The sequence below is a fragment of the Corvus hawaiiensis genome, chromosome 3 (genome assembly GCF_020740725.1).
Source record: "Corvus hawaiiensis isolate bCorHaw1 chromosome 3, bCorHaw1.pri.cur, whole genome shotgun sequence".
In the NCBI taxonomy this organism is placed as follows: Eukaryota; Metazoa; Chordata; class Aves; order Passeriformes; family Corvidae; genus Corvus; species Corvus hawaiiensis.
Window position 1 is genome coordinate 63,623,420 of NC_063215.1, and position 22,794 is coordinate 63,646,213.

Genomic DNA, 22,794 nt, shown 5'->3' on the forward strand with positions numbered 1-22,794 from the left:
GTAAGAGGTTTGTTAAGATGGTGCTGACAAAAACTGCATGTCAACATTAACTAACTTAGTTCATGTGCTTCGTAGACAGAGCACAGATCTGTGTTTAGAGCAAGATGAGAGTGGTAAGGAAGGTGGAGGCAAAACAAATGTCCACTGGTTGATAGCGGGAAAAATAGTTCATAGTCTATGTACAGTTGGGTTTTTTTACTCCAAAACAATTGTTTTATAATTACATATACTGCTGACATTTGTATTGCTCCGACTGTGGGAATGAGGCTGTAAGAGTTCAAAACCACAAGTAATTAGCTATTTCAATTTAACTAAGGGTGCCCAAACTCAGAATTCCAGGGATAAGAGTGCAAAGTTCAATGTACAATTAATAGACAGGGTACCTTTTATTTTCCTGTGATATGATACCCACACACACCTTTTAAGATCAGTTTTAAGATCACATTGTTTGACTTTCAGTATAAACTAAGCTCTTGAGTTTCGCCTGGTGATTCTCAAATCCAGTGTGTAACATTAGAAAGGCCTCAAACCCCAGTCTCAAGACTGAATGGCAGTGATTCTACCTCCTGACCAGTTCTCTCCAGAGCCAAGTGCTCTTTCAGTGTAAGCTGTGAAAGTTGTTTGCATTGACTGGTACTTGTATTTCTCATTCAATTTCACAAGCTGCATTATCTATAATGCAGTTCACAGTTAAATATTCAGCAAAAAATAAAACATCTTGCCTTAGCTAAGTCAGTAATATAAGCTGGGCATTACTGTGCAGTTTGGTGCCAGACCATTTCTTCATATTTTTCTCCAATTGAAACAGGAAAAAATTCCTAGATGTAGAGGTTACTAGGTAAGGTTCAGAAGTCCCAAATATCACTCTAGCCTATTTTGCCACTCAGGACTGCCTCTTTCAGATATTTTCTCATATTTTGCCGAGCCTGATTTAAGTGCTCTATGCAACAAGGCTCTCCTCCTTTGAACATTAGAGATCAGGTTTATTTTGTAGTGTAAGACTAGTTAACCTTAAAGACTGCATCTAATAGTGAGAGAAACAGAAAATATGTAATACTGGGGATGCAGTTTATTACTGGTCCATACATTATCTCTCCTACTCTGCATCACTTGCATCTGCTGCAAACATGAACATTTCCAAGTGCCCTTGGGAGCTGAAGTTATTTGTGCTCCCCTCAGACCACAGCTGCCCAACAGCAGTGCAGGCTGCACAGGGAGCTCTCAGCACTGAACAGGAGAGAATATACTAATGGAGATTCTTCACACAGATAAAGGAGTTTTGACCTTAGTGTATCATGAGCAAGACACCAGGCTGGAGTCTGAAGTACAAGTATCCACCTGTCTCTTGGGAAATCCTCTGTTTGCTCTGTGATAGCAATAATGCTGAAAACAGGTGGGCACTGATGAAGACGTAAGACCAAGTACAAGAGAGGTACAAGCAGATTGACATTTCTAAACAAAGCAGCACACTGCCTACCTTCACCAGACCTGAATTTTAACTCTGATAGTTTGCAAGGGCTTACCTCGAACTGTACCTCAATTAAATATTCATTCATGAGAAAAAAATATTTGTGTTTCATAGCAAACAGCTCATATACGATTTACAAATGGCTACATATATCCTTAATTGGTTTTCAACGACCCTGCTAAACACTGAGGCCAAACGAAATCCATTTTTTGTCAAGGTTGCAGATACACAGTCACCTTATCTAATCAGCCCCAGCTGCCTTAAAGGCAGTAACTCAGAAACAAAGAGGCTACCAAACCAAATAACTTCTGTAAGGCCTTGCTGGAGGAGAAGGGGATCAGGTTGATTACTGTTCACCTGCCACACTGAGGCATGCAGGTAACCTGAAACAAAGGGAGTTTTCAGTGCTTCCCAATGACACACCTACCCAGTGAAGTAATTAGCTCTGACGCATGACACAAAAGACAAACACTGAGTCTTGTAGCATGTTGGCTAGCAACTCACCAAAACACTTTGGAAAATATCAGTATGCCTCCTTTAAAATACTGGGTGAATTTCACGTGTTTGCAGCAGGCAACTCAGGACCTGAGTATTAACTGAGGAGCACTCAAGCTTTCAAAATAAAGTTGCTGTGCTGCCTCAGATGTAACCAGGATTTCACACAGACTTGATTTGCTCCTAGGAAGAACACAGCTCAGCAGTTCATTTATGTAATAAGCTTGTTATCTTTTACAGGTGGCATGATGAATTCTTTGGTCTCTTTTAATAAAACACAAATGTCAAGATGAAAGGGGAAAATCTGTCATATGTAATCTTATGAACACCTTCAGTGCCATGGTTTCATTTGTGTGATGTCTCAGCAATTGCTAGCAACACCTTTGGAGCCAGATTCATTGGTCCACTGCTCTGTTTCCACCTTCAAGCACTTCCAGTGTGGGAGGAGAAGGGTGAGGTCCTGCTGGACTCCAGAAGTAGGGTGTTGTGTCCTTCCACCTGGTATCAGTTGAGGGTGAGGACCGGGTGACTCCAGAGCTGGTGCTTCATGAGCTAATTGTTCAGTATGTTTAATTATCTTGGAACAGTAAAAACATTGTCATTGCAGCAATCAGAAATGAAGTAGAGTTTCTGTATCCAAGAGGTTTGTCTGGTTTTCCTACCCATGCCATTTGGCCTTACGGACTTTGCTTTGGGTAATTTAGTACAAACATATATCCATTAGAAACCTTCAAAGTCATGCCTTGGATCATCTCCAAAGCCAGGCTCAGTTTGTTCCTGAGTGAGACCAGGAGCACAAGAGCTGGGAACACCTTGTAGTCCTGGGTGAACCATACTGTCCCTAAGGCATGCTACGCTGTTACATGCAGCATTTTCCTGTGAGAAAGTGGGTTGCCCTTTGTTGCTCTCCCTGGCTGTGTTCTGCCTGCTGTGGCAGATGGAGGGGGAAGCACAGTGTCAGCTGTGGCCATCTTTTGTGGAGCTCTGATGTAGAGCCATTGCTGTGAGCACTTGGGATGCTGTCACAGTAAGGGCCATGCCAGGTAACATGGACTGTTTCTGACCCAGCGTATTGAAGCACCCGGGACAGACTCACCTCAGAGTGTCCAAGTGCTCTGGTTCCAGGGATGCAAGTGGCTTCTTGCCTGCCACTCATAGGGAATGTGGTCTTTGAGCCCTGTTCGCGAAAGCCTGCAAGAAGGGCTCAGCTGTCTCCATGTCTACGTGGCAGTCCAGACCTGCAGCCCTCCATGGCTGCTCTGCCAGGCAGGACAGCAGCACAGAATGGGAAAACTGAGAGTTCTGGCCACTGGCCTGGTTTCCCTTTACCTGTCTGACATGGTGAGGCAGGAAAACACCAAAAGGGCCTTAGAGATGACAGCAAAACAGGGTGTGCATGTACAGCTGATTCACAGGGTAGAGTAACAGCTGGACACACTGGCAAAGCAAGACACTGGTCTCACAGGCGGGGACTCTCCACAGAGAAGATGTGCCTGGGAGGGTTCAGGGACATCCTGGAGAACTGCACCTAAGGTGCTCCCAGAAAGCCACATGGACAGGTCTAATGAAAGCACTTCACACACTTTATTTCTCTCCCACTGCAATCATCTCTAACAACACACCATTTTTTCCATTTGTGTTCAAAGTGATGGGAACTCTCCTGATCCCTGTAGGAGGCTGTCCTGTAAGCGAGCAATGTAACAGCAAAGAATAATTTTATAATGTATTATCTTTCCAGGTATCTAAATGTGCTCCTTCCCTGCATTCCTCTCAATGCCTTCCACCCCTGTCGCCTGAAATAACTGCTCACTCATCACTAAAGTTTAGCCATGCTGTGCTGTACAAATCCAGAGAAGATAAGAAACAATATTCTTTAGATAACAGCACAGAGTATTGCACAATGTTCTTTCTTGTCTCAGAGTTCAGTCTGCACCCTTAGTTAAAAAAAAAAAAAAAGAACATTAAAACAAAAAAAAACAACCCCTCTTTACAGAAATTGCCTTAAAATGCAGCATGCAATATAGTTAGTGCAGTGCTAAGGACTTTTGAAACAGTGGTGTTGTTTCAAGTAAGATTGTGGCCACGATTTTCCCCATGGTTTCCAATGTGTAGTATTTGAAACGATCTCTTTTTCTGTGCTTCAAGTAGCAATTAAGTATTATGTTTCAAATGCCACCACACAGCAATGGTGAGTAAATAATGGCTTAAATAAGAAGTAAAAAAAGGTTTGTTTGCTTTTGCAGGTGTTAAATTTCAGCAGGACAATCTAACTCAAACAAAGTCCTAAACAAAACTTACTGGAATTCCCGACTGACAACCTGAGTTTCATGTTAGACAAGGCAGATAATCAAAATAATCTCTGCTGGCTCTAAAATCTCTAACCACTGATTCTTACTGTGGCTGTAAATTTCTGAGATTGAGTTTTTTAACTTCAGTTAAAACAATTTTGTTTAAATTGCTATTGCATGGGAAAATGATTGCAGAAACTACATGGTGTTAAAAGATTTATTTTGTAATGAGTATCCTCAAAAAAATTCAAGCAGTAAAACTCACACTGAGAAGTACATTGCAGGATTTAAATGTGGATTTAAGTTATTTTCTTTTTCTTCTGATAACTTGCTTATTTCTCCCTTGAGAAGAAATACAATGTTACATATCCAGTACCCAGATGGATTCAAACTTATATCCTGTAAGCTATCTCAGAATATTAGGAAAAACATCAGGAAAAAGGTAACTGAGTAATTTTTAGACACAGTAATTAATTCTGCATAACCCATTTATGGTAAACTCAGCTGCAGTGAAACCCTACTTGAAGAGAAGAGAATGAAAGCTGGAGGTTGTTTCAATGCAAGCTAGTGATGCTTGTAAGTGAGCCCCTTCCACAGGACTCAAGCTTGCCATCCTGTCAGAGCCCTTCACAGTCAAGACAGTGGGACCAGGCCTGTAACCCAGAGGTTTAGTGCAGAAAATTCCATGACTTCACTATGAGAGGCTTCCATGGTAATTCTTAATTGGTTACTTTAGATTAGCCTCTCAGCCAACTCTTGTTAATGTGAAATGATAACCTTGAACTGTGTTCATGGTTTAAGTATAATCCAAAGACCTGCATGAAGTGCACAGGGACAAAGTCAGAAATTATTTTGCACTTGTGTGAGGTCATAATCAGGCTGATTCTGACAACCTGATCACAGCAATCCAGCTGTTTTTGGGCCTTATCAAATACCAGATTAAAAGTCTGTGGGTGTGACAGTCATCTGAAAATAGATCTTACCAGCCTGATTCTGCTGCTGGTAGCCATGGTGCTATTACCTGATTTCTTGTGCAATCTTATTTAAACACGACTAGAGGTGGAAGAGGTGAGTTCTGTGTTTCTTAGAAAACTTGAGATGACGTGAATGGAACAAATTAGTGGTTCAGCAATTATAAAAATCTGAGGTAATCAGGGAAAATTGAAGTGGTCCTGGTCAGTAGAGTTGCCCTGTTTATTTTCAACTCAAATTAAATACCTATGCCTGTTGTTTGTCCTAGACAGAGATAGAAGAGAAATTATTTAAACTAATAGATTCCTTTTAATCTGATCTATAATGTAGTGATTCTCAGGCTGGCTCCAGGTGTTCTGGGCTAGAAACAGGCTGCTGTAGGTTGTGCCAGGGCCTTCACCAGAGCATGCGTACAGGGCAATACATGCAGGATGGAAACAGTCTGCTACAGCGGTCAGCAAACTTTATATTATCCTAAAAGTATAACAGGTTGGTTTTACTATTCTTCATGTCTTTGTTTTTTTTTCATTAATCATTAATATTCAGTTAATACAGCAGTGAGAAGAATGTACCCACAGGTCTATCCATAAAGGAAGTAATTTACTGCCTGCTTTACTACAGTGTTGTGTAAACACTTGAGTTGCATTGAGTACTGCATTTCTGTGGGAGTAGTGGCACATACAGGTGAGCAAACACAACACTTTAGAGAAGACCAAGCACTTTTGGTCCAGCCTCAGACTACACGGCAACCAGCCTGTAACAGTGTAAAAATAAATCAATGTTGCTACTGAAAAAGATTGAGGAAGTGAAAATTATCCCAGCTCTTTAAAATTCAATGTTTCTGTTAGTTCCACAGCACTTCTGCTCCATGCAGCCTCAATGTAGCATTAGAGTGACCCTGGTCTTACTCCAAACACTCATGGGTTTCATTCAGTCAGGGCCAGGCCCAGGATGGGTACTTGAACTGAAATGGTAAGAAAGAAGTCCAAGAGACTGTCAATTACTTCCCAGCATCAGGGTGGTTTCTTAAAAATGCCTTAAAATACTCTTCAAAGTTAGAAGTGTTCATAAATAAATAATTCTACAACCCCTGTCTTGTCCTGTTACAACTACCCCTGTATGAGAAACAGATCTGGACTCCTCTACTCTTGATCCTGGAAATCACAGATCAGGTTTCAAATGTCATTATTCAATTGTTTCTTCACAGATGTAACACTGTTTCTCACAGTGCAGTTTCACTGCTGAACAGCAAATGGAACTGACCCAGACGAAGACTGGGATCTCCTTGGATCTGCAGCATTCCCACAGCTTAAGGTGAATATCTGAACTGTCTCTGGGACCCAGTGGCAAGGCAGGTTGTACCTCACTGTGAGGCCACTGACTTCAGCCTTGCTGGCATTCTCCAGGATTCAGTGAAATTACAAGACTTGCTTAACCCTGTGCATGTCCTTTAAAAGTCTTGCTGAACTGGAGCCTGAATAAAGCCCGGGCCCAGCAGGCATTCCTGTACATACTCAAGGATAATAGTTGACTAATGAGTTCAGGGAGAGCTGATGGACAACTTACAGTGACTGTGATCTTCAGTACAGCTAATTTACATCCTTAACATTTTTAGAATTTCAGTATGGTGTCTGTACATCAGAAGTCACCATGGCATACATACTGCCCTGTTTTCTTGCAGACATAGGAGCTTCAAATTCTTACTCTCAACCCTCCTACATTCCAATGCAATTCCTTTCCTTAATGAGCATGCACCCAAAATGACCTCGTGTTCCCTTCTTTATGGTGCACTGTTTCCCTGAATGCTGGAGCTCACATTTTCATGAAAAAAGTTGCAATTATTTTTCTGTGCAACATGATTTGCAACAACACTGGCTTGCAACAACACTCTCATTAGGCTTCCAAGAATTTTGTCAGCCTGGTAAGAAATCTTTTGCATATGGCAAACTAATTTTATTTAAGCACCCCTTTACATTAGTCTTTTAAAAGAGTCTTCTGGATGCAAAGGCACATACTACTCCTCAGTCTGCCCTTCCCTGTGCACTACAAATTGTTTATTAATGAGGCAGGTAGAATCTGACTTCATGCAATTGATCATGACATTGGGTTAACCACTGTAATATAAAACTAGCTCCTTTCATGAAAATAACATCATTCCCAAACTTCCCTCCATCACATGCTATTCCTTATTGGTTTCAGTTCATTCTTTGTCATTCCAGAGTCTCAGAAAACCCTGAGCAGTGCACCTGCTGACCAAGGCAATGGCAAGGCAGAAACTGGATCTATCTAATCATTAAGCACCACTCAGTCTTTTCCCGCTCCCCAGTAGATGAGATTCAGTGAGCACAAAACCTCATTGGCATTCCTTGATGATGCCTTTGATTTGATGGTGGTGGCAAAACTGCTTGTCCCAGTAACCTACAATTACTACAGTTAAGTGATAAAACCCACACAAATCAACATCTCCACTAACAATGCAGTTTCACTATTTTAATGTTGAGGAACTACTTGCATTTTACTTTTGGCACAGGTTCTGATTTAATTCCCAGTTAAGTCAATGACAGCTTAGAGAATCCTTCCCTTTGCTTCAGTGATAGTGGAAAAGCCCAGCAGTCAAGGTTTATTCTCCAAATATTAGCAGAAATGCTCCGCTTATCAAGCAGTTGATACTGTTAGCTCAAAGGCAATAAAATCTTTGCATCCAAATATAAGCTTTTGTTAGATCTTAGTTGACAGATGAATTTATAAGTTGATAATACAATCTTGAATTTCTTCTAAAACTTTGCTAAATTGAAGCATTTGGGAAGTGTGGATCTTTCCAAAACAGTTCCTTGAGGAACAATACTGAAATTGTGATGCCAGTGAACCTTGACTTTCCAGACATTGTAAACTGTCTTTAAATTAAGACTATTATAAAACTGGAATCTAGTTTTATTTTTGTTTGGATAAAACAACTGAAGACACATGGACAAGGACAGAGCTAACCAGATATGAGGCAGATCTATACTAAACCTGTAAACTTAACCTTCTGCTCCCTTCTGAACTTTTTCCCTAGTAAAGACAATTTAGCAGTAAGCTCTATAAAGGATTCCATGAACCTTTATGCACTGAGGGCATGTCCTCAAGCACAGTGAAATTCTTGGAAAGACTCTTACAGGTTACAATGGACTTGTAATCAATTTCTGAATGTGAGCATCAAGAGATTCCCAAATTTCATTTTCTAGATATGATCAAGAGTGGTGGAAGTGCCCAGCTTTGTGAAATGTGTACAGTTTTATAGTACACTGTTGTATATGGCTTGATAGTGGCGACAGCTTGGGAACCCTCATAGAATAGTACATGTTAATTCCTGAGTGAACAGCTTTTCAGAAGTAGATTTTATTTTAATGAAATAATGAGCAGCAGCTGTTGGGAGGAGTGCATTTCTCTTTAACAGTGCTTCATATGCAGAATAAACACACGTAACTTGTGCCTGTACAAGAATGATACGCTTCTAAATATATGGACAAAAGTCCTACAGCCAGGATTGTTCTTTAGACATTACAAAGCACTGCCAGGCAGACAGTAGCACAATCTTTAGTTTAAACAATTCAGTACTCCTGGGAATAACTTTAAAGCCATAACATAAAAAGGCTCTGAAACCCTACAACAAGAGATGGACAAACAGAAAGAGCTTCTGCAAAATTTAGATGTTGCACTCCACTTGCCAGAAGTGTAGTCTAAGTCATGAAATGGTGTGAACTAAACCATTCAAAGTCATAATATTTTACTATAGCTGCTAGCAGACAAGAAATGTAAAATGTCCTTCCCTGTCTGTGTGCTTAGCATGTGATAGACCTATGACCTGGCAGAAACTGCCCGGGAGTCTTTTGGCTCAGGCTCCAGATTAACACAGAACTTGCCTGTGCAGACAAAATCCTGTGAGCGATGAACGGCTTACACAAATTACTATTTCAGGGCCATGCCAATATGTTGTTGCTTTTCCAACCTGTATTGCTCCCAGAAAATGCTGGGAGCACCTTTTCTACTGGCTGTAGAAAACTGGGGATTTTGGACACCCAGCTCCATGTGGCTTGATTTCTACATTCTCCTGAGAGTTACATCCAAGAACTTCAGGGATGATGACTCCTGTAAGACTTAAGGAAGGCAATTTGCACAGCTTGTTCACTCCCATGCTACATTTGCCAAGCCAATAATTGCACCTTTCTTGAAGCGCTGTCTTAGCCGAACAGAGTTGGTAAACTGGAGAAACTTCCACACTCATGTAACAATACTGGGCAATTGGATCTTGACACTACTTACTGTGGCGCTCTTTGGCCACATGAAATGGCAGTCTGCTCTTTCACCTTTCCCAGTGGAGTTTTCTGACCCTCCTCTCAGGTGTGCACCGATGTACCCACCAGGCCTACTGGAGACCTGAGGACTGCAGCTGCCAAAAAATGTATATCCCACCCATCATCACACACTGTCTCCGTAAGTGGAGCATGAAAGTCACACCTGGCTTTTATGGGCGAGGCATGGTTCTGGAGGCTATTTTGAATGGCACTGATTTGAATGGCACTTAGTAACATTTCTAGTAACATTTAGCCCATTTGTTAAATGTTTACAAAGCACTCTCGCTATATGAAAAAAAAAAAAAAAAAAAAAAAATTCTGCAGTGACCTGAGCCCTCGGACGCTGTGCCATCCTGTCATGGAGGACTGGGAATGTGAAGATGGTCCTATCTGGAGCCCTAAATCAGCAGAGCTGAATTAAGGTATTTTAAGGTCCAGAAAAGGGCAATGAACCTGGTGAAGAATCTGCAACACAAGTCCTATGAGGAATGGCTGAGAGGGCTGGGGTTGTTTAGCCTGGAGAAGATGAGGCTCAGGGGAGACCTTGTCGCTCTCTACAACTCTCTGAAAGGTGAGGGTTGGTCTCTTCTCCCAGACAACTAGTGACAGGACAAAAGGACCTTGTCTTAAATTGTGCCAGAGGAGATTTAGGATGGCCATTAGGAGGAATTTCTTCACAGAAGGGCTGATTAGACGTTGGAATAGGCTGCCCAGGGAGGTTGGTGGAGTCACCATCCCTGGAGGTGTTTAAGAAAAGGCTGGATGCGGCACTCAGAGCCATGGTCTAGTTGACAAGGTGGTGTTTGGTCATAGGTTGGACTCCATGATCTCAGCGGTCTTTTCCAACCTAATTGATTCTGGGAAGGTAGCCTGTACACCTACAGACTGACACAACCTGGCTGCTCCCTGCAGGTTCCTTTTGCTGGTGCCACAGCACACTAACACTCAGACCAACACCTAGGGCAGCTGTGCCTGCTGTCACTGCTCCCTCGCACCCACCTCCCATCAGGCTCATACCTGAGCCCAGCTGCCCCTGCCAGCTTTTCATCCCTGCGCTGCCCCAGAGACAAGTGGCTGCCGATGTTCTCCCCCTCTGCAGGTCGGCTAAGGATGAACGGCCTGAGATACGCCTCTGACTCCCTCCCTGCCCGCCCCTGCCAATCCCACCCTCGGGCGCTGCTCCCTTCCCCAGCAGCAGCGGGCGGGCGCTGCCCCAGCCGCGCCATCGTGAGGGGGCGGCGGCAGCGCCCGGAGGCGGCAGAGGGGCTCGGGGCGGGGCGGGGCGGGGCCGTGTGTCCCCCGCTCCGGCGGGGCAGGAGGCCGCCGCGGGCCCTCGGGGCTGTTCCGGAGGAGCAGCACCCCCGGTGCCCGGGCATGCGCACAGCGCGCGCGGGACGCCGCCCGTGCCCCCCCGGCGGCGGGACTTTGCCCCGGGCGCGGCGGTGCCGTCACGCGGCGGCGCCCAATGGCCCCGCGCGCCCGAAATAGCGCGCTATAAATGGCGCGGCCCAGGTGCGGCGGAGGCGCAGCGCGGGGGCCGCCGCCCCGGGCCCCGCCGCCACCGCCCGCCCCTCCCTCCCCTCGTCGCGGCTCACCCACGCCCCGAGCGGCCGACTGGGCGCGGTCCCGGCCCGCGGGAGAAGCTCCGAGCCGGGGTGTGGCAGCCTCGGGGCTCGTGGTGCCTGGCTTTGTCAGTTTGTCGTCCCTCAAGGACTCGGTGACTCTTCCTGCAGGTTTTAGCTCCTTCCTCCCTTCAAAGCGTGCGCTCCACCTTCCTCTGCAGCAACCGAGGGGAGCCGGTGCCACGCCACTGTGAAAAACCCAAACCTGTCCTGGCAGCCGTGTCATGTGTGTGCTTTCAAAACAGCATCTGTTTGAGACCTGAGACTGCCTGTTCCCAGTGGAGGAAGTGGGCTGATAAAGCTTATCGCCTTGGCCCGAGCTCTTCCATCTCTCCTGCATTAGTCTGAGCCGTGGTGCCACCGGAGAAGGTTGCAGAGATAGTGCAGGGCCAGGCCCTTTCTGGGTAGGATGCTACTGAGGCCCGCCCTGCCTGGGGCTCAGGGGTCGGGCTTCCCCATCCTATACAGACATGCACGATGAATGCATGAACTCTCATCCACCAATGGAGAAACCTAAGTTGGGGTTTTCTTTTTATCTGCTTTCCAGCTGGGGAAGATGGGAATGCATCGCAAGCAGGTGAGGAGAGGAGAACTGTGAAAACTGATATGACTCAAAATGAAAGCAAACGGTTTCCTCTTTGAAGATGTGGGCCTTTTTAAAAAAAGTGATACGGAAAATGTTAAAAATAGACCAAGTTCCTGACTATACTCAAGATTGCATGGGCTGTAAGTGCAGTGGATGCCTTCAAAGATGTGTTCCTACTTGCTTAAGCTATGCTGGTTTTGTGGCAATGCTCCCAACATATATGTTCTTAGTCTGCACTGTGCAAATGTACCTGTTCTCACCCTGCTACTTGCACACAGTCCTTTGCTACTCTCTGATAGGGTATCTACTATAGGATCACCAGGTTTGGTTTTTTGTGTGTGTTTGGGTGGGTTTTTTTGTTGTGTTTTTCTTTTTTTTTTTTTTTTTTTGGAGGCTTTTTTACTTTTTTTTTGTGAGACCTTGGTAAGATAATAAAGAATATGCATTTGCTATTGGGGAAGATACCTTGCAGAGTATCTTGTGATTTTATATAGATATATATATGCTTTCATACAGCTGAATTCTCTAAATAGGAAGTTTATTCTCTTCTTTTAGTTGTCACTGGATTCAAGGGGAGGCATTTACTGAAATGCTTAGCATAACAGCTGAGGGAGAAGAGTGATCATCAAATGAAATTATGGGGTGGCAGGTTCAAAAGAAGGTGCTTCTTCAAATCTTGGAACTCACTGCTACAGGATGTCAGGAAGCAGTTCAAAAAGCAATTAAGCATGATCATGGAAGAAAAATCTGTGCAGGGATGTTCAACAAAAACACCTCTGATTCAGGAACTCTTTGAGGTGCAAATCCGCATCCTGCGGAAGCGTTTTGGGGAGCAGCCTCCCCTGTGCTCATGCTGCCATTAGGCAATTACTGCTGGCTGCTCTGGAGATAGTCCTGGACTGGGCTTGAAATGCTGCTGTTCTGACCCAGCACAGTCATCCCTACATTTAACTGTTATTTCATTCAACATGGGCTTTTTCAAAATCTTTTATTAGTCATAGACAGCAATTCTTGCAATAAATCTTTGTGGCACAGAAATGCTCTTTCTTTATGCTCTGTACCTCTCTTGTTCTTTCCTGCCTGGTACTTTGATTGAAGGATGGAAGGTTGCTTTGCTGCGTGGTTGTATAATGCCACATTATCGAGCTGAGCGCTGCTCTGCGCCTGTATTTCCTGGTTAATTATTTGATATAAATAAATATTAATAATCTGTATTTCTGAAGGTGGCCACAAGCCAAAAGGTTCACTGCTTGTTTAAACACTCGAAGCATCTTGGGTTGATTTTATGACAATACTGTATTTCCCTATTTTCTGCTTTATCCCCAGAAGCGGGTCCCGCAGCTTTAGGCTGGGTCCGAGGAAAATGGGGGGGGGGGGGGTTTAAGCCGGGCAAATTCTTCAGTGCAGTTTGTGTTCAAGGACTCACTCTCCCCTGTATTGCTCGACTCTGCTTGCAGCAGGAGAGAGCATATTCCTGCTTTTAGCTAGCCTGTTAGCTGAGGCCAGAAATTTTCCCAGGACTGCATACCGGCATACCAAAATCCTCTGGTAACTTCTTCTTCTTCCGGAACTGTTTGGTCTAGCTGTGATCCGAGGACCAGATCATCAGACCCTGTGGACAGGCAGGGAGGCTGTGGGGATGCCACATCCTGGCCTCAGACCTCCGGAGGGGCCAGGCCAGCTACAGAGGGAGCTCTAAATCCACCAGCTTTCTCCGCAATGAGGAGGTTTAATATCTAACATTATTATTTTTTTCCTGTGCCTTGTGGCACTCTGTTTTTAAATAATTTTTTTTTTTCACTTTACTCCAAGAAATTCCTTTCGTATTGGTGGGGGATGGAGTGCTGAAACCTGTCTTCTGTGGAGGAGACGTTCCTTCCAGAGCATTTCCCCCTAAACTTGTCTCAAACTGAGACATGAAGTAAGAAACTGTGGAGCTCCAGTCATCGTTTGCTGGCAGAATGAGACAGATGGGCCGTTTGAGAAAGTGATTGAAATACCAGCAATACCTGCCTAAACAGTTAAAATTCCACACTCCACATCTGCAAGGGCTTGCATTTATTATCTAGGCTAGGGACCAGACCTTGTGAACCTGCTGACTCTGAAGGGTGAGAGCAAGAACGAGGTGCCAGCATAGCAGACCTGGCATGGGGGGCTGAGTGGTGCCAGCCCCCAGCTCTGGCCTGAGCTGCCTGAGCTGGCTGAGGGGCCCAGAGGGAGCTCCTGTTCCAGCCTTGCTGCTGGAAGGAGATGGGTTGCCACATACACTTTCTGTCAAAGAGTCAGTTTGGCATTTTTTGCGAGGTTTTTTTTCCCAAAAACAAGACAAATTTTAGTGCTCAGGGGTGGAAGTGCCCTGAGATCACATGGAGAAAAGGAGCATGATCATCCCATTGTATTGAACAGTATTCAGCACAGGTCTTGTGAAAAAGGTTCCTTTCCTGTCAAGGCTGGTGAACTGCTGCAGACTCTCATGGGCTGTTTTAAACGTAGTGGAAATCCAGTGTATCAGTCATAAGGCAGATGGCAATAACCTGAGGGAAGGCCACTTCACTAAGGAGAAGTGAAAAGAGGACCTGTTGCTGCTGAGGAGTATCCTTGCCATGTGGATTGGATTTTACAACAGTGTACAGCTCTTGGGCTGGAGGCAGAACTTCCCACGTGTACAAGGATCCAGCTCAGGATGGATGTGGGTAACCCAGCAAAAGCCAAACAGTAGAGGTGTTGTTCTTCCTATTTGTCTCACCTGTGTTCCCATTGCTCTGCTGATTTGTGGGGGATCAGAGAGAGGCTGCATACGTATGGAATGGGAGACAGCAGCTACTTACAGAGATTGACCATGGAAGCCTGTCCTGCTGCAAAGTCATGTTTTTTACATGACTGCCATCTGTATTGCTGATAACCACGGAGACTGTGGCTTTAGCAGCCCCTCAGAGGTAGCTGTTTCATGAGGATGAGTAGTTCTTCAATAGCTGCTTAAACATGAAACTACCTCGGACTCAGATGCTTTGTACAGCAGCTTTTCCCCAGAAGTGAATTAGCATACGCTGTAAATAAAGACAGTAAAACTGAATTTATTCTTTAGTTGGAGGGCCTGGAAGGGATGGAATAAGTCACTGAGCTCAGTCCCACAGAACCAGCAGCAGGGATTGGGCTTCAGCTCAAAAAAAGGGGCTGCAGAACAATTATTCCACCTGCCCCACACTCAGCATACATTTATACCACATTGGCTGCACACCCATAGCCGCCTTCTCTACTTCCCAGTAACTTTTTAATGAACCTCAGACTGCTAGGAGGTGTCCAAAAGTCCCAAGTCTGAAGTCACATAGGAGGAATGAAGAGGTCAGGGGTGCTGGCACGATGTCCCTGTGGTTGACAGGTTTTCCAGTCTCAAGTCCCACACTGCTGTGGCCCTATTAAGATCATGCAAAGTTCTCAGAGTAATAGGGAAGAGCTCTCCTGGCTCCTGTGAGTTTCAGCTCCTGAACAAGACGTGGCTTGGATTCCCTTTTAGTTTTCCTTCAGCTCATCCAGCCCATTCCCACAGGTGCTGCTACAGCCTTGTACTGTCTGCAAGGCCAGGGAACTCCTGCAGCCCAGGCACAGGGTGTAGGTGTGTTCCCATGGAGCAGTTCATCAGCACAACTTTTGTAGGAACTGCAAGTCATCCATGGCTGGGATGGCAGGAGATCTTGTGTCTCAATAGCATTTGGAGGGCAGCAATGTTTCCTTGGAGTGGGGGCAGTACCTGAGACTCTTTGGAAGAGGGAATCTTTGATAGATTGTCTAAAGATACAGAGATGGTGCCACACAGGCATAATGAAAGAAAAAAAATTAAAATAATATATTTTTTAAATTTTCTAAGAGAAAGACTTATCTTTATTCACTACTGTGTCTTCAGACAGTACTGATTCACAGACACATATATAACATTTTCATTCAGTCTGTGTTTTTCTCAAACCAGAACTAGACAGTGCCTGTCGTTTGGGCAGTTATACACATGAAAATACATTAATTTGTATTTGTAATTTTTACATTTTAGTGAGTCATAGTTTTGCTCTTCATTTGGTGTGTCAAGCTAACATTGAAGGGAAATTGTAATTCAAAATTCAGAAAACTACAATCTTTAAGGTGTTTGTTGGAAATAATCTGGGCATACTTACCAAAATAATATATGTTTATTATGAATCAATGTTTATTAAACAAAGGTAATATACTGGATTTGTGAATTCCAGTATCAGTGAACAGATTGTTTGCAAACCCCATGTTCTTAAGATTTTTAAATTTAGTACGTTTTTATACCTGTGTGAAACAGGAAAATACATTTCTCAGCTATTTCAGTTATGCTCACCTAGCATTACATGTGACCTCGGTGGAAGAGGCAGGCTTTGGACAAGCCCAGAACTAGTGACACTGCCAGCCTGCTCTGTCTCTGTCTGCAACCCTCTGCCACAAACCCACCTCTGTCCCCAAGAAGTCCCTGTAGCATTCTGGTCCCGTGTCCATCCTTGGCATTGCATGGAGCAAGGACAAGTGAGGCTTTCTATAGGCACCTATGGCGTGCACTGTGTAAGAACCTCGAGAGCTGCTCTGGCAAATCCTAATGCTTGTGGTTTTGGCTTTGCCACATCAGTAAAATACCCTTCAAAAGGAGCTTATGCATTGGGAAGGGTGGAGGTATTTAGGAATAGAGATCAGAGGTGTCCAGCAGTGGATCCTTGGGCAGGACAAGTGCGGTTCCCAGGGCTGGAGTGGCCTCACAGGATGAGCAGTGGGTTGTGCAGGCACAGAATCTGCCAGGGGACCCCAGGCACCAGCACTGTGTTGCATGAAGGTTGTTGGTAGAGGTGGTTCCCCAGCCCCATGGAGAGCATGGGCCCATGGGGTTCAGGTAAACCCGTGCTGGAGCTTTCTCTTCTTCCTTAACCTTTGGCCATATGAGGGTTTTGGCAGGCGGCTTGCAAGGTTGGTCACCCTGGAGTAACCTCACTTCTCCAGCCTCGGGACATTCACTTGCCTCTGCTCCCCAGCAGAGACCCCAGGGCCAGCTGTCACCTGTCAGGCACAACTCTTGTACCCTTTAGTCCCCCCCAGCTCCCTGTCCGTGTGTCGGCTTGTCCCTGCTGCACGTTTCTAACGCTGCTGTGTGCAAATGTTTTGGGGCAAGTGGAAGGAAATGCAGCAGAACCTGCCCAACCACTGATCTGTCTACTAGCAAGATGCCCTCTCTGGGTCAGTGCAGTGCAATTTTATTGGCATAGAAGCCTGTCTGGCTCCTAAGTAAATTCTGTTGCTACTGCTATCTTTAAGTTGGAGCAAACTTAAATAATTCCCACTCAGCCGAAGGAATGTGACTGCCGGGCTGACTGCAGAGCACAGTCATGTCCTTCCACCAAGAGTCACTTGCAAAAGGTGTCTTGGGAATGGCCATTATAATATTTTTCTTTTAAACTTGGGTACACCTTATCCATGTGAAGAAATATTTTTCATCAAATAAGCATTCCTGGTGCCCATGCTGCTGTTATCATTAAACAAATATTTTATTTAGGGGGTATGGAAACAGATTTATGAGGTTTTTAATCAAACATAACCATTAGCTGTTGACAAAAGAACACAGATTGCACCATATTTTAGGGTTAAGAGAATTGGCTCTCCTATTCTAATGTATTCTGCAAATTTATTGCAAGGTAATTTTTACAGTGTAGTAATATTTTCATGCCAGTTTTTTTTTTCTTAAGTGCAGATTTTAAGATGTAGGTATGATTTGCAGGCTTGGATTTATTTGTAAATTCTAGTGAAGTAAAAGTGGCACTCTCATGTGCATGATGCTACAGGAAAAATATCAACATGTAAGTTCTCACATAACTTTCCACAAGTGCCCTCTGCCCATACCACAGCAGGTAGAGGGTGAGATCCCAAGCAACATCAGCTAAAACACCTTAGGCTGACCTTGGGTGTTTCTTGACAATTTTCACAACATAAAAATCCAAACAAACTCTTCACATTCTACTTTAAAACAAAAAAAGTGATATGAAGTCAGGAGCCTGTCTTTTGAGATATAACCAAGCGTGCTTTCTTTTCTCTGCTTGTGCATTGTTTGTCTCACTTCAGGTAGGTGAGGACAGGGACTTTCTGAACAACACTTAAAATGTTATGTGATGATTAGCAGTGATGTACAAACTTTGGAATTTCTCTTCAACGTGTTCTTGACCTTTCATAAACCAATATTACTGAATTATTGCAACGGATATAATTCATTAATTTTTCTTACAACAATTTAAGAATAAAAATAACATCACAGACAATTTAAATACAACAATTCAGCACCCTCTAACTAAATTTTCCAGCCAATAAAACACAAAGCAGAAATGGCAGAAATTAAAATCTTCCAGTTGACCACTTTTCCCTTGGGCAATTTCTAAAACAAATGTTAAAGTCAGCATTCAGTTGCTTGAATCTTTTTGCAAATATCCACAGCAATCCTCCTAGTGATGCTTAGTCCCTTGTAAAGATGCGAGAGGACATCCAGTAATGAGTAATCCCTAAAACTGACATTTAATATTCCACTAAAGATGCTAAAATATTACTGTTCTCACATGCCACACCTTAATGTCCTTTTTATTTATTTTAAACCAGATAAAATAAGCCATAATAAGACTGATTTATATGAAGTCATGATAGGAGTCTCCATTCTCATGAAAACAAAACTGTTGTAAAGTCGTGGTCCCATTGACTTCAACACCTAAACCTAATTTTCACCGCCAGCCTTTGGCTCCTGTCCTGCGTGTCACCAAAAGAAACAGAGCAATTGTTCTCAAATACTAACAGGCAGGTGGGGTGAGCACGGAAGGTTCTGGTTTCAGAGAAATGACATCTATTTGGATACTTTTAGGAATTACTGATAAATGAAAATATAGCACAGTGTGTTGAATTGCTGTGATGTAAACCCCAGAGTTTACAGAGGAACACTGCATCCTTAAAACATGTCTGTGATATGCTAGCCTAGTTTTGACCTCAAACCATCTGACTACAGACACTCAGTTTAACACATTCAAATCTGCTGATCCTCAAACCACTGAGTGGATTTGTTGATAGTTACATCTCATTACTTCTGTTTTTCAGCCACCCGCAGAGAGGGTGACACCTTCCAAGGGAGCTTTTCCATGTAAGCAAGAGCTGCCCTGATTATCACTTGATGGTTCTAGCCCTGGATGGGTGGAAGGCAGGGCCTGCCTTTGAAGCCACAAATGTAAGTGGTCCAGTGAGGTCCAGTGGACCCTTTTGAGGGTGTGGGGTATGGATCGAGTCCTTGAATGGTGTCATTCCTGATATTCTGTTCTCAGACTGGGATCTACCCTGCTAGGTCAGCACATGTGGCAGACAACACTCTGAAGACCTTTAGGAACAGTAGCCTTTGCTCCATTGCCTGCTGAGGTACCCATGTGAGGCTCTGTCAGGGCACAAGAGGCAGATGTGATGATAGCTTTCCTGTTAGTCATTTCTCAGGTCCCTGTCAGCCTCCAGGCTGGGTTGGTCTGCTCAATCTGCCCTGGGTGAGGGGGAGAGGGTGGCTGCTGGCCTGCCCTTAATATCAGCCACATCAATCTCCATGAATGTCTCTCTAAAGATGATCCTAATCCTCTGTTGCCCACTAGAATCATTTTGATACAAGTCCAGAGGTAGAATTTTATTACCATTTCAGTTTTCTGGTTTTTGATTTTTACCTTAAACTATGGAAAGTGTGTTTTTTGGTACCTTGCCAGGTTGCATCAGTAAGCCTGCACTGGTCTCCCAGTCACTCCCACAGCTGCACATTTAGGGAAGCCTGGTCCCTAGGCCTCTGTCCATCCAATCTGGAGAGATTCTGGAGAAAAATATTACACAACCTGAAATGTGTGATAAGCAGGAACGATGCCAGGAAGGGCTTTACACTGAATAAGCTCTGCATGACAAATGCTAAAGTAATGTCTGCAATGTCAACCACCTGTGGCCATGGTGCAGACTGTGGGCAATAAATATGTGGGTGTGCAAGCCTGCCTTTGAGGGAAGGCTTTAATCACAGGTAAAGGTGCTTTGCTTAGTGTTATCAGTGACATCTGGTGGTAATAGACAGTAAAGTCATTTCAAATCTTTCCAAAGGTTGTGTATGAATTTAAATGGCCCATCCCAAATGAACTATTTTACAAGGATGTATTTCCCAAAATGTATTTCTTTCTGACAAAACCGTCTGGTGACTGTGCTCCATGCCAGGAGCAAACACTGAGCAGGTCTGTATATAGCATGGGATTTTTTGGTGGTGGGAAACACTGGAACCAAGAAAGCCACCAAAATATTTAATGTGCCTGAAAAGCAGTTGATAAACACCTGTTCTTTGTTACTGTTAGCTACATATTGCCTTGTAAGTGTTCCAGATCTCACAGCCCTTCCGAATCAATGAACATGGCAACAATTCAGCAGGTGCAGGTGAGGGACCGGTGTCAGCTGAGGCAGAGAGAATCATGAGTGCTGCTGGGGGCTAAGTAGTGAGTGGGCTGGAGTGAGACACCACACGGCCTCCCACAGCCCCTGTGGGGACTGCCAGGGAGAAGCCAAGCACTTCCCTGGACCCTATTTCTGTGTTCCTAGTCCCTTCTTGGGGCTGGACACATTTTATAGGGGACAGCATTTCTCAGCGATATAGTTTCATAGCTGAAAGCAGCAGAACCAGTGCACATGGAAACACATCTTCCTTAATTTTGCACTTAACATCATGGCGTAAATTGAAGACTTTTTTGTTTCAATACCTTCTATGAGAAGAAGTTCCTTTCTGATTTTTCCCCAGTTTTGCATCAGATGCTTGTTTCATACAGGAGGACTTGTTTTGACAGTGGCTGGGGAACTGCACCTCTCCTTTTCATATTTGCATGGCCACATGTACTCCTCTTTCTTCTTGGGCAAAAAACGGAGAGAGTTGTGTGTCCGGAAAGGCACCTTCTCACTCCCTGTGTGCACCTCACTTGCTCCTCTTCTGAATGCAGCTCTAGAAAGTAAAACTTTGGACTTTGCTGTGATTTTAAAACCTGACAATTCAGTAAGGTAAACATCCAATAAATAAACAGTAAAATGAAACAATACCCAAACAATACCCAAACAATACCCAAAACTCAAAGCCCAACTAAAAACATACACCAGGCATCTGTGCATGCTGTAATGTCATGTTCTCTGTAATGTGTTCTGCTCTTTTGAAAATGCTTCTTGAGAGGACGTTTCACACCACAGACTTCTGAAGCCAGCATCAAAACCTTCAAGTTTCATCTCACCTTGAAGAACAAACAGTTCTTGAGGCAGTTAACTTTGATAAGGCAAGTGCAAAAAAGGACATAGATAGGATATCAGCTATGCTGAGAATGTGTCTTTCTTTTCATAGCCTGTTCTTCCTGAGAAGCAGTGGCTAAGTAAAGACCTCTAGAACTGTTTGGCTGGGAGAATGATCCTCTCTTTGGAGCCTTCCAGAAGGATCCTTGAAGTCTCAGCACATCTGTAGCAAAATATGCTTGAATTAGATGTTTAACATTGGGATTTAATTCTGTTTTGTGAGTGCTGTAATTTTGAACTTCTGGAAGGTGTTCCTGTAGAAAAACAATCCATTAACATATTGAACGGTCAGAAAATCTCTGTGTTTCCACAGTATATTCGCATATCAAATTCAATAATTTGGCCCAGCAGCCCCAGTCAGTGACATCCCCAGTCCCTTCTCATACCTGTGGAGCTGTCTGTGTGCTCTGGTGACTCCTCAGCCAAGGCACAGGCAGGAAAGGCAATGTCCTTCTCAAATATTTCCGAGCAGTTGTTTATGAGGAACTCCACCAACACTGTCACCTGCACACAGAAAACAGCCCATTTCAGTCAAGAGGGATGAAAACATATTGCAGACTCTTTCCTGAGCCTGCCTGCTGTCTCTGTAGGAAGGATGGCGCAGAGCAGGGTGGCTTCTGCCAAAATCCTGGCTTACAGTCTGAGGGTGAGTCCACGGTGGGGGATGAGGCCTGGTGCTGCAGACAAATGGATCTGCCCCAATACAGACAAAACACCACCAGCCCCAGCTTTGGCCTCGCTGCCCGAGGGCCCGGGGGTGACAGTGCCCACGGGTGGCCCTTGCTCTCCACATGCAAAGTCTGCAGGAGCTGTGCTGTGACTTAGGGGGCTGCAGGGCAGCTGCTGCTTTTGCTCAGAGGAGGCGAGACCAGGGGCAGCCTGGCCCATCCCATCGCGGGCTGAGGGACACCTGAGCCGAGGGGTACCCCCAATGTCCCGGGGTGCTGTTCTGTTCGGCTTCCGCAAAGGCAGTGGGATCCCTGTGGATGGCTCTGAACTGCCGCAGAGGGAGGGAGCGGCTGCTGGGTGAGTCCCACGCACCTTGTCGTTCATCTCCTTCTGCACTTCCAGCGGGAGCGCGTTGTCTGTCCCCGGGCTCAGCATATTTGGGCCAATGCAGATGGCCAGGTTGCTGGAGTCCATCCTGTTGGTCTCGGCATTTTGGCTGATGTGGTGGAGCAGAGAGAGCAAGTGCTTGAGCAAGACGAGGTTTGGTCTTGGCAGCTTGTCAGCCACCCTGCATGAGCACAAACGACATGTGACGTTAATCGATGGTGCAGTGGCCTCTGCTTCTTGATTTGAGCAAGTCTCAATTAAACTTGGAGCGACAACACTTCCTCCAGAAAGGGGCACGTGTGTGCTCACTGTAACTTTCAGAAATCCCCAACTGCAGCTGAGCATGTGGTTAATCATGAGACCTTGAATTACAAGGTCCTGACTGAAAGGCAGCATTGCAGAAGCCCATGTCCCTGGGTAGATGGGATGCTGCCAGGAGATGTCACTGGAGGCTTCCCAGCGCCCGTGGTTGTACTGTGGGGCTTTCAAAGCACTCCCAGTCAGCCTCCACACCTACTGTTCCTAAAGAGCAAAACACAGTGGTGGTCTCCATGTGCCCAACTCCACCCCCAGCAGATGTGAGAGCTCCGTGGCAGTGCCTGTCCCACAGCACCGTGAC

General features: G+C 44.7%; 1 protein-coding gene and 1 long non-coding RNA gene across 2 annotated transcripts; one reads left to right on the top strand and one right to left on the bottom strand.

Moving 5' to 3' along the window:
- Positions 1 to 11,128: 11,128 nt before the first annotated feature.
- Positions 11,129 to 12,998, top strand: LOC125323321. Its single transcript, XR_007202483.1, has 2 exons — positions 11,129 to 11,905; positions 12,321 to 12,998. It is a non-coding gene; the product is annotated as an uncharacterized LOC125323321 (long non-coding RNA).
- A 4,294-nt stretch (positions 12,999 to 17,292) lies between these two features.
- LOC125322327 (T-cell activation Rho GTPase-activating protein-like) lies at positions 17,293 to 22,403 on the bottom strand. Its single transcript, XM_048295966.1, has 3 exons — positions 22,161 to 22,403; positions 21,506 to 21,623; positions 17,293 to 21,373 (listed from the first exon to the last, which is right to left on the bottom strand). The coding sequence occupies exons 1-3, from the start codon at positions 22,260 to 22,262 to the stop codon at positions 21,312 to 21,314; spliced, it is 282 nt and encodes a 93-aa protein (XP_048151923.1). The 5' UTR covers positions 22,263 to 22,403; the 3' UTR covers positions 17,293 to 21,311.
- Positions 22,404 to 22,794: the final 391 nt, after the last annotated feature.

Excerpts from the sequence above, each read along its gene's own strand:
- LOC125322327 (XM_048295966.1), bottom strand. The coding sequence starts at position 22,262 with ATGGACTCCAGCAACCTGGCCATCTGCATTGGCCCAAATATGCTGAGC. Across the intron at positions 21,624-22,160 it reads AGAAGGAGATGAACGACAAG|GTGACAGTGTTGGTGGAGTT; the intron begins GTGCGTGGGACT and ends TTCTGTGTGCAG. Across the intron at positions 21,374-21,505 it reads GCACACAGACAGCTCCACAG|GAACACCTTCCAGAAGTTCA; the intron begins GTATGAGAAGGG and ends GTTTTTCTACAG.